This window comes from Neoarius graeffei, chromosome 6 (assembly GCF_027579695.1).
Source record: "Neoarius graeffei isolate fNeoGra1 chromosome 6, fNeoGra1.pri, whole genome shotgun sequence".
NCBI classification, from domain to species: domain Eukaryota; kingdom Metazoa; phylum Chordata; class Actinopteri; order Siluriformes; family Ariidae; genus Neoarius; species Neoarius graeffei.
In genome coordinates this window covers 105620200-105637156 of record NC_083574.1, presented here as the reverse complement: position 1 = coordinate 105637156, position 16957 = coordinate 105620200, and the positions used below count along the sequence as shown (strand labels likewise).

At 43.2% G+C, this 16957-nt stretch overlaps 1 protein-coding gene across 1 annotated transcript in view; it reads right to left on the bottom strand.

Annotated features, from left to right (window-relative positions):
- Positions 1–5909: 5909 nt before the first annotated feature.
- gatm (glycine amidinotransferase (L-arginine:glycine amidinotransferase)) overlaps positions 5910–16957 on the bottom strand; it is a 51201-nt gene continuing 40153 nt past the window's right edge. Inside the window, exon 9 of the mRNA XM_060923074.1 lies at positions 5910–7147. Within this exon, the coding sequence (XP_060779057.1) occupies positions 7035–7147 (113 nt within the window). The 3' untranslated portion in view covers positions 5910–7034. The remainder of the gene's footprint in view (positions 7148–16957) is intronic.

The window sequence follows — 16957 nt, the reverse complement described above, 5'->3', positions numbered from 1 at the left end:
GCAAAGCACTGCTGTCCAGCTCTGGAGCTGCTGACCATTAAAGTTAGACCCTTTTACCTCCCTAAGGAGTTCAGCACAGTGCTCCTCTCAGCTGTTTATATCCCCCTACAAGCTGAAAAGCCTTCAGCTCTGGATGAACCGTATGGTATTGTTAATGGACTAGAGAACACGTACCCAGAAGCAGCATTTATTGTGTTGGGAGACTTCAAAAAAGTCAACATGAAGAAATACCACCAACACATTACTTTTCCTACCAGAGGTGATCAGACACTGGATCATTGTTACACCCTCTTCAAAGACCATGACAAACCTCTCCCCTGTCTGGCTTTTGGAAAGCCAGACCATTGTTCTGTATTACTGCTGCCTGCATATAGGCAGATACTTAAACAGGAAAAAACAGTTTCCAAGAACGTTTACAATGGGACAGTGAGGCTGAGGGGGTCTTACAGCACTAAGATCTTCAACCTCTCTGAGACAGTCTGTGGTCCCCACCTCTCTCAAGGCATTCACCATCATTTCTGTCTCCAAGAAATCAGGGGTCACCTACTGTATCTGAATGACTACCTCCCTGTTGCACTGATATCCATCATCATGAAGTGCTTAGAGTGGCTGGTAAAAACTCACATCTGCTCCTCCCTCCCTGACACCTTAGATCCTCTTCAGTTCATCTACAGATCAAATAGGGCCATGGAAGACACTATCACCTTGGTGACACACACTGCCCTCACCCACCTGGATAAAGGGAATACAGATGTGAGAATGCTCTTCGTTGATTACAGTTTGACATTTAACACCATTATCCCTTCAAAACTTGTCTCAAAGCTTGATGATCTCAGACTAGGGATGTCCATTTGCAGATGGATCTTCGACTTTCTGACGGGCAGACCCTAGGTGGTGAGAATCAGTAGCCGCACTTCCTCTTTGCTGATCCTGAACACGGATGCACCAGAGGGCTGTGTGCTCAGTCCCCTCTTGTACTTCTTATTCACTCATGACTGTACTGCTTAACACAGCTCCAACATTATCATTAAGTTTGCTGAGGAGCCCTCCACTCAGCCCTCACCCACCTGGAGACAAAAGACTTGTACATCAGAATGCTGTTCATAGACTTTAGCTCAGCATTCAACACAATCATTCCTCAGCAGCTCATTCATAAACTGGACCAGCTGGGACTCAACACCTCCCTGTGCAACTGGCTGCTGGACTTCCTGATGGGGAGACCACAGACTGTATGGGTCGGCAGCAACTCCTCCAGTACCATTACATTGAACACAGGGGCCCCCCAAGGATGTGTGCTAAGCCCCCTCCTCTTCACTCTGCTGACCCACGACTGCACACCAACATCCAACTCTAATCTCTTCATTAAGTTTGCGGATGACACGACTGTGGTGGGTCTCATCAACAATGGCGATGAGACAATCTACAGGAGTGAGGTGAGCCACTTGGCCATGTGGTGCAAGGACAACAATCTCCGTCTGAACGTGGAGAAGACGAAGGAGATTGTTGTGGACTTCAGGAGAGAGCACACCCAGCATGCTCCACTATCTATCGACGGTGCTGCAGTGGAGAGGGTGAGCAGCACCAAGTTTCTGGGTGTACACATCTCTGAAGACCTGTCCTGGAGCAACAACACCGCATCACTGGCCAAAAAAGCCCAACAGCATCTGTACTTCCTCTGCAAACTGAAGAGAGCAAGAGCACCGGCCCCCATCATGCACACTTTCTACAGAGGCACCATCGAGAACATCCTGACCAGCTGCATTACCGTGTGGTATGGCGCCTGCACCATGTCCTGCTGCAAGTCTCTGCAGCGCATCGTGAGAGCAGCTGAGAGGATCATTGGTGTCTCTCTCCCTTCTCTAATGGATATTTATAACTCCCGCCTCACCCGCAAAGCAATCAGGATTGCAGGTGACCCCACCCACCCATCTCACAGCCTCTTCAGTCTGCTGCCATTGGGGAGGAGACTGCGGAGTCTCCGGGCCCAAACCAGCAGGCTCAAGAACAGTTCCTTTCACCAGGCGGTCAGGAGGCTCAACTCCCTCCCTGTTCTGCCCCTCCTCCCCCTGCCACAGATTCTGCTCGCGCATACACCCCTGCCCCCCCTTCAGCATCTGACATGCCATCCTCACAGTCCCCCCCCAACACACACACACATACATACATCTCATCGTTCATTAACACACTGAACTCAGGGACCGCACATCTCACTTTACCTCACTCATTTGCACTATTCTGCACTACCTCACCTTAAAGGATATGGGACATGGATTTTTACCTGGGCATAATTATGTATAAAGGACATAAGAAATGCCATCTAAATCACTGCAGGGCGTCAAAAATGTGAAAATCATCACATTATTCAAGTTTTTCTATACATCAGCGTAAAACAAGGATTCGTTAATGAGCTAGGTGGTCACGTGACCCGTGACGTCACAAAAACTTTCCAAGGAGCCAGCGCTTGGGAATCTAATGTAAACAGGTTACCGAAATGGACACCATCGACAGTGATATTCCCGATGTTTCACAGAGATGTGAAGTTAGACCCTATCAATTCGAACCGATAGCTGGAAATTCACATGAACATAGATCTGGTCTTTACTCTGATGGGTCAGATGATTCTGAGAGTTCATTCAGCCCTCATGAAACTGAAAGCGGTCGGCTCGATAACACTTCCTGGTAAGTTAAAAACAATTCTGCTCAAAGGCTAATGATCTGTTGAAAGAAGTATTATTTTTGTATCATACATTGAAAGTTCATCATAGATCTAGCTAAAGTCTGTTGCAAGCTAGTTTTTTTTTTTGCTGATATTTTTCGAGATACAATGCTTCCAGAGTCCGAGATGAAAACATTCAAAATGGCGAAACAAGTCAGAATTATGATAATCAATAATTGATACACCCAAAATTATAATACTAATCTTTACCTCGGCTTTCAGTCGCTTAGCGCAGAGGTCTTCAACAGGGGGGTCGCGAAATCGCACCGGATCACTCATATCAACAAAAATATTCCTGCCCTGTCCCCTGGCCTCTGTGCAGGGATGCAAACAGCGCGCCTTTCGGCGGATGCCGCCTTTTTCACGGCTGAATCGCGCAGATCCGATTAAAAAAAAAAAAAATAGCGATGTTGGTTCATGGAGCATGAGGCATGAAGTGTAAGGATGAGAGAGAGGCGGTTTGGGTCGGGAAGCTGCACGCATTTGTGCAGCCTGGCGCAGGTGTGCGCGGCTTCCCGATTTGAACTGGTTTTTTTTTCCTCATCCTTATGCTTCCTGTTTCATGAATTAATATCGCTCAGTACCTGAGTATTAATGTTGAAAGAATACTCAGTGAAATGGTCCGAATACAGTTTGTGGGAAACAGTAGGTGCAAAGTTTTTTTCAACAGGTGTTCTGTAAAGTTGTCCTACCTAGCCTACTGCGCATGCGCAGGTGAGCCCACACTTTCCTCAGCTTCGGGTCCTTGGGGAATGCAAAAAAACTTACTCCAGGGCATTTCCCATTGGAATTATTGCAACCATAAGCAGCACAATACACCATGATGTCCAATGTACTTTAAAGACTATAAAAAAAATTTCTTGTCATCCACTTCTCCATTCATCTACCCGCTTGTGCTGTGCCCGAAAGTTTTTGTGACGTATGATCACGTGACAGTGGCTCTTCCGGTTGCAAAAAATGCATATTGGAAGTCGAGCAGAAATGCCATATAATCACGAATATAACGATTTTGCTGAATTTAATAGATGATTTTGTATTTGTTGATGCAATTAATTCATATTTTTAATGGAAAGAAACTGATATAGCGTGCTTTTATGTTTCATGTCCCATATCCTTTAACAGCTGCTAGTTTGTTTATACTGCTTATTTCATGTTTACCTGCTATATCTCAAGTGCCCTTGACTGTTTATTTGCACCAATTTACGTGTGTGTGTGTATATATATATATATATATATATATATATATATATATATATAGATAGTGTTTAGTCTGTCTAGTTCTTATCTAGTGTTTATACTGTTTATATTGTTTGAGTGTTTAGTCTGTCTAGTTCTTATCTAGAGTGTTTATACTGTATATTGTTTGTTTTTTCAATTATTCTATTTTTATCTTTTGCATTGCCTGTTTGCACCATGGGTTAGAGAGGAGTGAAATTTCATCTGTGCTTATTTGACAAAGTTGACTTGACTTGATCTTAGGCCTCATTATGGACAATGATGAGACAACATACAGAGAGGAAATGAAGACAATAACCATCTGGTGCCGGGACAACCTCTCTTCCAACATCAGTAAAACTAAGATGATAGTGGACTACAGGAGACAGCAAGGGAGGACACACTGGCCCATCTAGATCAACGAAGCTGAGGTCGAAAGGGGCAGCAGCTTCAAGTTCCTTGGTGTGAGCATCACAGGGGAACTCTCTTGGACAACACACATGGACACTGTGGTCAGGAAAGCTCACCAGCAGCTCTACTTCCTGAGGAGGCTGAAGAAGTTTTATATGAACGCCAGCTTCATCTCAAGCTTCTCTAGGTGCACATTTGAGAGCTTGTTGATGGGCTGCATTACAGTATGGTATGGGAGTTCCTCTGCCTACAGCCAGGAGTCACGACAGAGATCAGTGGAGGCGACACTGCACATCATTGGCAAGTGTCTCCCTGCCATTCAGGACATCTACCTCCAATGGTGCCTTTGGAAGGCACACAGCATCATTAAGGACCACAGTCACCCAGCACAACAGCTGTTTTCCCTTTTACCTTCTGGAAGGCAATACAGAAGCATGGCTGCATGGACTACCAGACTCGAACCATTTCTGTTATCAAGCCATCAGAGTACTTAACACTTACTCATTCCACATGGCACTGTATACTCCACACTGCACTGGTTCACCTGCACTTTTCATTGTTTACCATCATATGACATGTTTACCAACGTATCACAAGACTCTTAAGACTTCTTAATTTCCCTGAGGGAACCCTCCAAAAGGGATCAATAAAGTTTTATCTAATCTAATCTGTTTATAGGGTCAGTACTTAATTTGTCTTCAACAATGTGCAATTATTGGTATTCACACACGTCACTTTCTAATTAATCTGGGTAGCTTTTATGTTAAGACCTCCACTTACACAATTAAAATTCAGTCACACATCAATTTCAAACATCCTTTTAATATTTTTCACATCATGCATCAAGTCTTAAGCCTCAAACAGTTCCTTTTTTTTCAATTCACTATTTTTATATGAATCCAGCTCACATTCACACACTTCTCACTTCGAAAGTTTCAAAGCAGCTAAAAATGTCCCCCCCCAAAACTGAATATAATAATTTTTGGTGAACCCAAAAGAGCAGCGATGCGGTACAGAGTCAACTTGGCTATTGAAGATAACACAGGCAGCAGGAGAGCAAACCATCGTTCACCTCTTTAGAAATACAGAAATTATGGGAAACAAGCAAGAATAGATGCTGGAAAATAAGTAAGAAAAAAATGTTTTTAGCAACTTAAATATAAAATATATTGACATTTTGGTTGTATGAGGATTTGGGTTAGTGCCTGTGATAACCAGCAGGGGGAGACATAGACTCACTGATCATTATCTGGATCTCACTAAGTGGTGTCTCCTCCTGATGACCGCCAGAGTCACTGACTGGAAACCTTACAACATCTCATCTCATCTCATTATCTCTAGCCGCTTTATCCTTCTACAGGGTCTCAGGCAAGCTGGAGCCTATCCCAGCTGACTACGGGCGAAAGGCGGGGTACACCCTGGACAAGTTGCCAGGTCATCACAGGGCTGACACATAGACACAGACAACCATTCACACTCACATTCACACCTACGCTCAATTTAGAGTCACCAGTTAACCTAACCTGCATGTCTTTGGACTGTGGGGGAAACCGGAGCACCCGGAGGAAACCCACGCGGACACGGGGAGAACATGCAAACTCCGCACAGAAAGGCCCTCGCCGGCCACGGGGCTCGAACCTGGACCCTCTTGCTGTGAGGCGACAGCGCTAACCACTACACCACCGTGCCGCCCTACCTTACAACATCCTATTAAAAATATATATATACTGTAAGAAAATTGAGTGTGTAAAGACCGACTACAAAAAAAAAAAAAGATACAAAACTCATATTTGAATTAACTGTTTAAGAAAGAAAATGTGTGTTTCTGAATCATAAAAAGGAGGTAGTAACTTTTGCATATGGACATTTTTAAATTTCCTGGCCGTGTTTGTTGTCTTGGTGACGCTGAGAGCAGAACTTCCCTGGGCATTATGGGATGGCAGGGTGGACTTTCGTGCAGTAGTTATGACTTTTTGGGACTGTGTACAATTTGATTTCCTCTTCACAAATTGAAAAAAAAATGATTTCAGTTCTTAAGATTCAATGACAATTAATAGTTGTATTTTTGCACTTGATTGGCTCACTGGTCTCTGGAAATCAAACAAGTCTTTAATTCAAACTATCATTTCCCAGTGGATTTATGCATCTTTCTTTGCAAATGAGTTTTTATTTATTTATTTTTTTTAATAAATTTTGAAACCCAAAAATCACTTATGGGAGATGAGACAGTCCCATTAGCCAGAAATGCAGTCGTTATTGAGATTGTGAATGAGTGTCAGCTCTCTGTCTGCGGAAGCATAGACATGCTCGCGCACACACACACACACACACACACACACACACACACACACACACACACACAAAAAAAAGTAAAACTTATTAACTGTTACAGTCAGGTCTCAACTTCTGAATAAACTATATAATGACAGAATTAATAACATGAAATTGAGACAAATAGGTCTACTTAGATTAGATGTTTTATCTCTATGTGGATGTTTTATATGCATGTGGAAATTTTTAGCTGTTAAATTGATAACATGGAAAATCAGATTACATTTTGATTTCCACATTGTATCCATACATGTTTTAATTATTAGCACACTCAATTTAGGACCTGACTGCATACAGATTATTAATCGTTATTGCTGTGTGAATGTGAACTCAATAATAACTGCATAGTTTTCTGGTAGGTTTAGTGGAAGTATGACTGTAGCATTCCTCTGCGCCGGACATCTGTAGTCCAGCAGTGGAAACCTCCGCCCAGGGAGTTAGCGTGACGAATGTTCACCTTAATTGTCTTAATACCTGTTAGAAAAAACACAAATATAAACTAGTACAACATCTACAAATGGTCTCCTTAAAGCTCCCAGTGGTTTATCTAAGTACTCACCCCCTATCCTTTGAACATTACCACATTTTTGTAGTATTACAATGTGGAACTGAAATGGTCTTAATCTGGAATTTTACATTTTGATTTCCACATTGTATCCAACATGTTTTATCGTGATGTAAGTGTTGGTTAAACAAAATGCATTTGTTGGTTGCACAAGTATTCAACTCAATGGGCTCAATACCTGGTAGAAGCACCTTAATTGCAATTCTAGTGGAAAATCATCTGGGATGCGTCTTTGTTAACATTGCATATTTGGATCTTAAAATTTTAATTCAGGATTCTCCAGAAAATTTGAACTAGCTGGCCAAAAAAACCCAACCAAACAAAAACAAAAAACAAGAAGTAGTAGGCGGCCTTGGTATTTACGGCAGCAAAGCCACCGTGGGACACCAAAGGTGCGCTAATGCTAGGAGGGTCTGCCCCCCAGAAAATTTTGATTACTACATGCCTTCTGGTAGCTTTTGGTGCATTCTCAGCTAATAAAATGACTAATTCCCTGTAAAATACTTGCAAAATGTGTATGAAATTTTCCTACAGGTCATAGTGGCCTACAGGCCAAGAGACATTGCCCCAGATGAAGCCAAGGACTCATTCTTCAACCAATTACAAGAACTCATCCAAGATATTCTACAACATGACATTCTCACTGACGTCAATGGCACCATATCTGTTAACTCCCAAAATGTCTCTTCTACCCATAGTGGGCCCCATATCAGTCAATTCATCAACCAACAATAATGGCAGATGTCTCTTTGACTTCTGCAGTGCCACCAATCTCTACATTGTTGACACCTGGTTTCCCTGCAAGCAGATCCACCACTGGACCTGGTACAATCCTGACAGAAGTACTAAGAAAGCCAACAATCATGTACTCCTTTCCAGTTACTGGAAATCATGCATCACAAACTGCCATCTCTGCAGAGGTGCCCAACTTGGAAACACAGATCGGCTGCTGGTGGCCAACATAAGGCTAAAACCGAAGGCTGATCTATCTGGCTAAAAGCAAACCCGTCTCAACTCCTCACAACTCCTGGACCCAGAGATTAAAGAATCATTCAAGTGTGCCATCTCCAACTGATTCAGCGCTCTAGCAAATGATGAATCCTCAGACTGGCAACCAGGGCTTGAAATTAACTTTTTTTCTTTGTGTCCCCCAGTGGTCCCGAATTCTGTGTTGTATTGTCCCGAATGGAAGCAATAGTGTCCCCATTTTTTTCCTCTCTGAAATAACCAGTGGTTAATATTATCATATGAAGTTACTATTATATTTGTAACTATGCGATTTTGAACCCTTTATATCATTTTTACAATAAGTCACAAGACACAAGCGACACATGTCCTATACATCATCTACTTCAAAATTACAGTTATTGCATTTTCAGTTTATTAAACTTTGGCGATCTCACTGTATGAATAGATACCCGTTTATTTAAAGGGGCCAACTAGCTCATTCAGAAAATGTTTCAACTCCCTACATCTGCAGTACACTTTAGTTGAAAATAAGACCCCTTTTATGTTCATTTCATCTAATTATACCTTGAATATCTGTTGGCACTTATAAGGCCAACTTATAATTTTCACCATTACCGTTATCCATTACCGTTATCCCTTTTTATGAACTTTCCGTTATCCATTTTTATGAACTTTCGCTGCCGAAACATGGGTGCAAATGTTAGCAACATCAACATAGTGCCAGGTCCAGTTGTGCTGCTGACTGACTAAACTTTCTGAACTAGAAAGACACCAAGAAAACTCACTTATTCTGTTGAACGGTATCTTCCGTCAATATCATCCACATCATTCCTGTTGTATTTTATAACGTGTCGAACAGTGTTCATTAAGTTCATTCAGTTGCTAGCATTGCCTGCAGACCAGGCGATGACACTTTGGATCCTGAAGGTCCCGGAGACGTTATGTCTGGGCTTTCAGTTTCTTCCCCGTGGTTGGTCCGCTTCAACCACTTAAGCATTTTTGTTCTGGCAAGAGTCGGTGCAGCGTGTGCGGTAGCAATTCCATTCCAAGTCCATATAATGCGGACACCGGCCGAAGATTCTAGAACAGAATGCGCTGCTCTGTAGCCTACGGATGCAGGTGCATCGAAAGTGTAGCTACTATGTATTTTTCGCTGTTAACATTTTAAAATTAAAATTGACAAATTAGGTGAATGTCTACGTATGTGTTACGGCTTTGTAAATAATATTAATGTAGAACTTTTTTTCTAGATCTATTTTTTTCCATTGTCCCGGGATTGTCCCAGATATGATAATTTTGTGTCCCGATGACATTTTTTATGGTCCCCGGGACACCGTTAGTTTCGAGCGCTGCTGGCAACACTTCAAATGTGAAGTCCATGAAGCGGCTGAGGAGACAATAGGAAAAACTAGACCTGCCCCTAGAAAGCTATGGATCTTGTACGAGACCCTGGACATCAACTGACACCAAGCTGTGCACCTTTGCAGAGATAATACTGAGTACCACCACCTCAATGGTGCGTGTAACTCTGCCATCCATGAAGACTTTGAGAAGCTCTGGGCTGAACAAGTTACCAATCTTGAATCTGATGCCCAGCACAATGACCAACATCAGATATTCAGCCTTCTTTGCCAAGTGAAGGCTGGCCAATGCCAACACAGCTTCCTGATAAAGGTCATTTCTGGCAATGTTCTATCTACAGAAGCCAACTGTATCAATCGCTGGAGGGAACACTTCAGACTGCTCCTCAACCACCCACCAGCCCCCGAAGACCCCATTTTTACTGACTCTGCCAATGCTGCTAATGACCCAAACACATATTGTTCTACCACTCTAGTCACCCCAAATGAGGTCTTGGCTGTGCTGGGGAAGCAGAAAAATGGCAAAGCTCCCAGTATGTGCAAGATCATAGCAGAGATGAGTAAGGCTGGAGGTGACCATATGATCCAGTGGCTCATCTAGTCTGGCTAACGCGACTTCAAAGCTCTGCGAGCATTTGGTCTGGCAAAGATATTAAGCCCAACCGTTTCCCAAAGTGCATGGTTGACCCGCCTCCATGAAATGCCTCAGTTTGCTACTGGTCGAAGCCAGAAAAGGCTGTGACGAAGCTTAAACCAATCACATCACTCTTTCCTCTGACATATGTGACGCGACGGGGCTAACTGGTAGATTAAACTCTTACCGAAGCCAGTCGGGAGCAAGGCGAAAACGTCCTTCCTTTCAATAAATACCTCCAGGGCTGCTCTTTGCTCTGTTTTCAATGAGAACTTGCTCCATGTTCGTAATGTTTCTAGTGAATGAAGCGCTTCCGGCATAGATTCTGTAAACAATCTATGGCTTCCGGTCGCAATTCTACTACGTCAGTGCCTTGAACATGCCTCTACCCAGGGCCATTGGAGATGCTCAAAGTTGATTGGCTCCCGATTTTTTGGGAGCTTGGAAGAGCTGTAGATAGCTTGCCTTGCCAGACTAAGCTCGCAACAGGCCCTCATGTTGCGTCACACTTAGGATGGGCGGGCCCAGGCTATGGCTCATCCAAGTCATCAACCATGTGTGGTCCCTTGAGAGATTACCCGAGGATAGCACCTGAGGCATCATTCTACTCTTCTTGAAAAAGAAGCTTGTGTGTAGCAATCATAGAGGCATCACACTTCTCTCCATCCCTTGCAAACTGTTCACCCGCATCCTACTTGCCAGAGTAATACCAGCCATCAGAAGCAGACACCGTCCACAACAAGCAGGCTTCATGCCCAACTGTTCCACCACTGATCACATCTCAGCCCTCCGTCTGATCATCAAGAAGACAAGGGAATTTAGGTAGAATCATCACCTGCGCATTGCTTTCATTGACCTCAAGGCCGACTTTGACACAGTAGACCACTCTGCCCTACGGAAGATCCTGAAAACCCTTGGTGCACCAACCAAAATTATCATCCTCTTCCAGCAAATTTACAACAGTTCTGAAAGCTGCATCTGTATGAAAAAGACTCAGAGTGGTTTACCATCAACAATGGAGTACACCAGAGCTGTGTTGCTGCTCCAGATCTCTTCAACTGTCAACTACCTGATAAAGGCCTTTGAGTGAGTGTCTTACAGCGAATACATCTTGGCAGACCTTGAATATGCAGATGACACCACCCTACTAGCCGACACACCAGAACAGCTCAGAGACACTCCAAGTTTCTTTGAAGCACCCAAAAAGCTTGGCCTTACCATCAAATGGTCCAAGACAGAGCTTAAGCATGTTGGTGACATCCCTGACCCTCCACCCCTCCACTTTGAGAAAACCACTGTAAAGTTTGGACTTTTAAATATCTTGGCTCAACAGTATCCAAAACGGGTGACCTAAGACCAGAGATTGATCGATGATGAACACTGGCATCTGCAATCACTATGTAGACCCCTGTGGCATCATCAACACATCTCCCAAAGGACAAAACTCAGCATTTACAACTCCTCTGTGCTGCCTGTCCTCCTGTACTGCTCCGAGATCTGGCTGTTAAACACCACCCAGGATCTATGGCTTCAACAGTAGAGCCCTCAGGAGGATTGAAGGAGTCAAATGGTATGAACACATTACCAACCAAGAGATCTGAGCTCAAACTCAACAGCCTCCCACTTCCCATCTTGCAGCAATGTGTAGAGTTAGATGGTTCGGACACATCCTACCTGGGCCATCCTCGACTTTGACCTGCATCGTGCTAGCTGGAAGTGACACAGTGGGGCCCCCCTGCACTCACTGGCTCAACATTATAGCCAGAGATCTTGAGACATGTGGTATCACCATGCTCTCTGTGCTAAGAGAGCAGGGAACCAGTCTAAAGTAGCTCGTTTTGTTTCACGGGAAATGCGTTAAAGTTTTATTCATCAACATGACAATATATAAAAGGTACAAAAAATATTTTGAGGAAATCTTTTAAATTTCCTTGTTTTTGGTCATAATTTGTCGAAGTATGCATGTGTTCAAGTGTACTGGAAAAGCTTGGCTCAGAGGAGTCCATGTAATGATGTAAATTATACCAATTGGCTAAGGGCGACAAGGGTCAAGGACATCATGTGCCAGCAGCGCGGTTGAAGCGGGCAGGTGTCAAACTTGGAACTTTTACATCACGAATGGAGTTAATAATAAATGATGTCACTGAATAATGTTCCTTACCTCTAACCAGTGTGTTTTATATATATATATATATATATATATATATATATATATATATATATATATATATATATATATATATAAAACTTTTGGTGGCTTCATATATTTCATAATATTTTTATTTTCTAAATATTTATCAACATACCACCATTGTGGCATGGGAGCCTGTGATTGGTGGATAGCTGACAAAGCATGTCTCCCATTGGTTGTAAATTGTGACATAAAAATCATAAACACATACAGGACCTGCTGATTGGCAGTTCACATACTGAAGCCAAGCGGAGATGTCCGACATCTGTTGCTGTTGTCTGAAGAAAACTACAGCTTAAAAAAAAAAAGCTCTACTACTGGATTACTTGGACAATCTTAGTCAGAAAGAAGCAAAGGATAGATCTCATCTCATTCTCATCTCATTATCTCTAGCCGCTTTATCCTTCTACAGGGTCTCAGGCAAGCTGGAGCCTATCCCAGCTGACTACAGGCGAAAGGCGGGGTACACCCTGGACAAGTCACCAGGTCATCACAGGGCTGACACATAGACACAGACAACCATTCACACTCACATTCACACCTACGGTCAATTTAGAGTCACCAGTTAACCTAACCTGCATGTCTTTGGACTGTGGGGGAAACCGGAACACCCGGAGGAAACCCACACAGACACGGGGAGAACATGCAAACTCCGCACAGAAAGGCCCTCGCCGGCCACGGGGCTCGAACCCGGACCTTCTTGCTGTGAGGCGACAGCGCTAACCACTACACCACCATGCCGCCCGCAAAGAATAGATATACATGGAAATTAGAGTTTATGATCCCTACAAAATTCCTCAAAATGACTGGAGTGACAGTGCAGATTTGTGGCTTAGCGTTAGCATTAGCTACATGTTGGAACATACCTTCCTTTTCCTGAAAAGTCTTGACACAGAACAGTAGTTTAAAAGAAAAAAAAAAAACTACAAAAGCAAGAAAACCTTTGTATAAAGACTCCCGCCCCGACATCAGCTTTTGGGAACAGAATGTTGTGAAAGCCAAAGCATTTACTCTCAAAGGACTCTGACCTGAATTGTGGGCTAGATGGTAAATTATTCCTGCCCCTCCATGTCTCATCAACCCCACAGACATGTACCGGTAGTTACACAGCTATTTGCACTATCATTTACAGTGCCTTGCAAAAGTATTCATATCCCTTGAACTTTTTCACATTTTTCCACCTTACAACCACAAACTTAAAAGTTTTTTTTATTGAGATTTTATGTGATAGACCAACACAGAGTAGCACATAATTGTGAAGTGAAATGAAAATTATAAATGGTCTTCAAAATTTTAAACAAATAAAAATCTGAAAAATGTGATGTGCATTAGTATTCCGCTGCCCTGCATCAATACTTTGTAGAGCCACCTTTTGCTGCAATTACAGCTGCAAGTCTTTTGTGGTATGTCTCTACCAGCTTTGCACATCTAGACACTGAAATTTTTGCCCATTCTTCTTTGCAAAATAGCTCAAGCTCAGCCAGATTGGATGGAGAGCGTCTGTGAACAGCAATTTTCAAGTCTTGCCACAGATGCTCAATGGGATTTAGGTCTGGACTTTGACTGGGCCATTCTAACACATGAATATTCTTTGATCTAAACCATTCCATTGTAGCTCTGGCTGTATGTTTAGGGTCATTGTCTTGCTGGAAGGTGAATCTCCTTCCCAGTCTCAAGTCTTTTGCAGCCTCCAACAGGTTTACTTGCAGGATTGCTCTGTATTTAGCTCCATCCATCTTCCCATCAACTCTGATCAGCTTCCCTGTCCCTGCTGAAGAAAAGCATCCCCATAGCATGATGCTGCCACCACCATGTTTCACAGTGGGGATGGTGTGTGCAGGGTGATGAGCAGTGTTAGTTTTCCGCCACACATAGCGCTTTGCATTTAGGCCAAAAAGTTCAACTTTGGTCTCATCTGACCAAAGCATCTTCTTCCACATGTTTGCTGTGTCCCCGACATTTCTTACAGTATGCCTGCCTTTCAACAATGGCTTTCTTCTTACCACTCTTCCAAAAAGGCCAGATTTGTGGAGTGTACGACTTATAGTTGTCCTGTGCACAGATTCTCCCACCTGAGCTGTGGATTTCTGCAGCTCCTCCAGAGTGATCATGGGCCTCTTGGCTGCTTCTCTGACCAGTACTCTCCTTGCTCGCTCTGTCAGTTTAGGTGGACAGCCATGTCTTGGTAGGTTTGCAGTTGTGCCATACTTTTTCCATTTTTGAATGATGGATTGAACAGTGCTTCTTGAGATGTTCAGAGCTTGGGATATTTTTTTATAACCTAACCCTGCTTTAAACTTCTCCAGAACTTTATCCCTGACCTGTCTGGTGAGTTCTTTGGTCTTCATAATGCTGTTTGTTCTTCAGTGTTCTCTAACAAACCACTGAGGCCTTCACAGAACAAGTGTATTTATGCTGAGAGTAAATTACACACAGTAGGACTCTATTAACTAATTAGATGACTTCTGAAGGCAATTGATTGCACTGGATTGTATTTAGAGGTATCAGAGGACGGGGGGGCAAGCATGGTGGTGTAGTGGTTAGCACTGTTGCCTCACAGCAAGAAGGTCCTGGGTTCGAGCCCCGTGGCCGGCGAGGGCCTTTCTGTGCGGAGTTTGCATGTTCTCCCCGTGTCCGCGTGGGTTTCCTCCGGGTGCTCCGTTTTCCCCCACAGTCCAAAGACATGCAGGTTAGGTTAACTGGTGACTCTAAATTGAGCATAGGTGTGAATGTGAGTGTGAATGGTTGTCTGTGTCTATGTGTCAGCCCTGTGATGACCTGGCGACTTGTCCAGGGTGAACCCCGCCTTTCGCCCGTAGTCAGCTGGGATAGGCTCCAGCTCGCCTGCGACCCTGTAGAACAGGATAAAGCGGCTAGAGATAATGAGATGAGATGAGATGAGAGAGGACAGGGGGCTGAATACTAATGCACACCACATTTTTCAGATTTTTATTTGTTTAAAATTTTGAAGACCATTTATCATTTTTGTTTCACTTCACGATTATGTGCTACTTTATGTTGGTCTATTATATAAAATCTCAATAAAAAACTTTTAAGTTCGTGGTTTTAAGGTGGAAAAATGTGAAAAAGTTCAAGGGGTATGAATACTTTTGCAAGGCACTGTATACAGTGATGCTTATTATTGTTAAAACAATATCTGAAGTGATGTGTAAAATAAAATATCTTGTTTTAGACTTTCAAACAATGTCAGTCTTTATTTTAATTTTATCTAATAGTGGATGGTACAATAATTACAAACACTAACAATCAGCACATTCCAGTTGTAGCTGTAGTCATATAGTAACTATAATCACCCGTCGTAATAATTTCAATAAATGGTTAATGCTCAGTTCTCACTTCATTTCTTCTCGATTCAGAGACAGTTGAGTCACACAGGTTGATCAGTGTGTAACGGACAGTAACAATTTTATCCAAAATATTTTTCCTGCCTTAGTCGATTTATTTCCGTTTCACATGTGTGCAGCTGTTGTAAAGTTTAGTGTGTTTGTGTAGAACTCTCCCAAACTGTAGGTTCATTTCTACACTCTGATTCCACGGTGACATTTTGCACAGACTGTTCCTTTGATAACGGAAACAAAGCTCCAGCATCATTATTATACTCATTCAAAACTCTCCACAGCTTAATATACCTTAAATTATTAATTCCTCTGCTACTAGAACTTCTTTCTTTCTGAATGTGTCTGCATATATTGGTGTTATGGTTTTGTGGATTTTTCATAATTATGCTTCATCTATTTAAAAAAAATAAAACAACTGCTTTATGTCCTTTCCAAAATAAAGTTCTGGGCAAGTGGAATTGTTTCTCAGGCAAGTATGTTTTGGGTGCTGCTTGCTCACTGTGCCCTCCTCCACCTGTCAGTGGTTTACAAACTTCCTGACTGACAGGAAGCAGCAGGTGAGGATGGGGAGCATCATATCCAGCACTCGATCAGCACTGGCGCCCCCCAAGGGTGTGTGCTCTCCCCACTGCTCTTCTCCCTTTATACCAACGACTGCATCTCAAGAGACCCGTCTGTTAAACTCCTGAAATTTGCAGACGATACAACGGTCATCGGCCTCATCCGGGACGGTGACGAGTCTGCATACAGACGGGAGGTTGAAAGGCTGGTCTGGTGGTGCGGTCAGAACAATCTGGAGCTGAACACGCTCAAAACTGTGGAGATGACAGTGGACTTTAGGAGGAGCCCCCCCCACTCTGCTGCCCATCACCAACAACACTGTGACTGCTGTTGAAAGCTTCAGGTTTCTGGGTTCCACAATCTCTCAGGACTTGAAGTGGATGACAAACACAGTCACTATCATCAAAAAGGCTCAGCAGAGGTTGTACTTTCTGTACCAGCTCAGGAAGCTCAACCTGCCTAAGGAGCTGCTGACACAATTCTACTCTGCTATCATTCAGTCTGTTCTTTGTTCTTCCATCACTGTTTGGTTTGGATCGGTCACCAAACAGGAGAAGAACAGATTGCAACGGACAATAAGGTCTGCAGAGAAAATTATTGGTGTCAACCTGCCCTCCATCCAAGACTTGTCCAGAGTCAGGAAA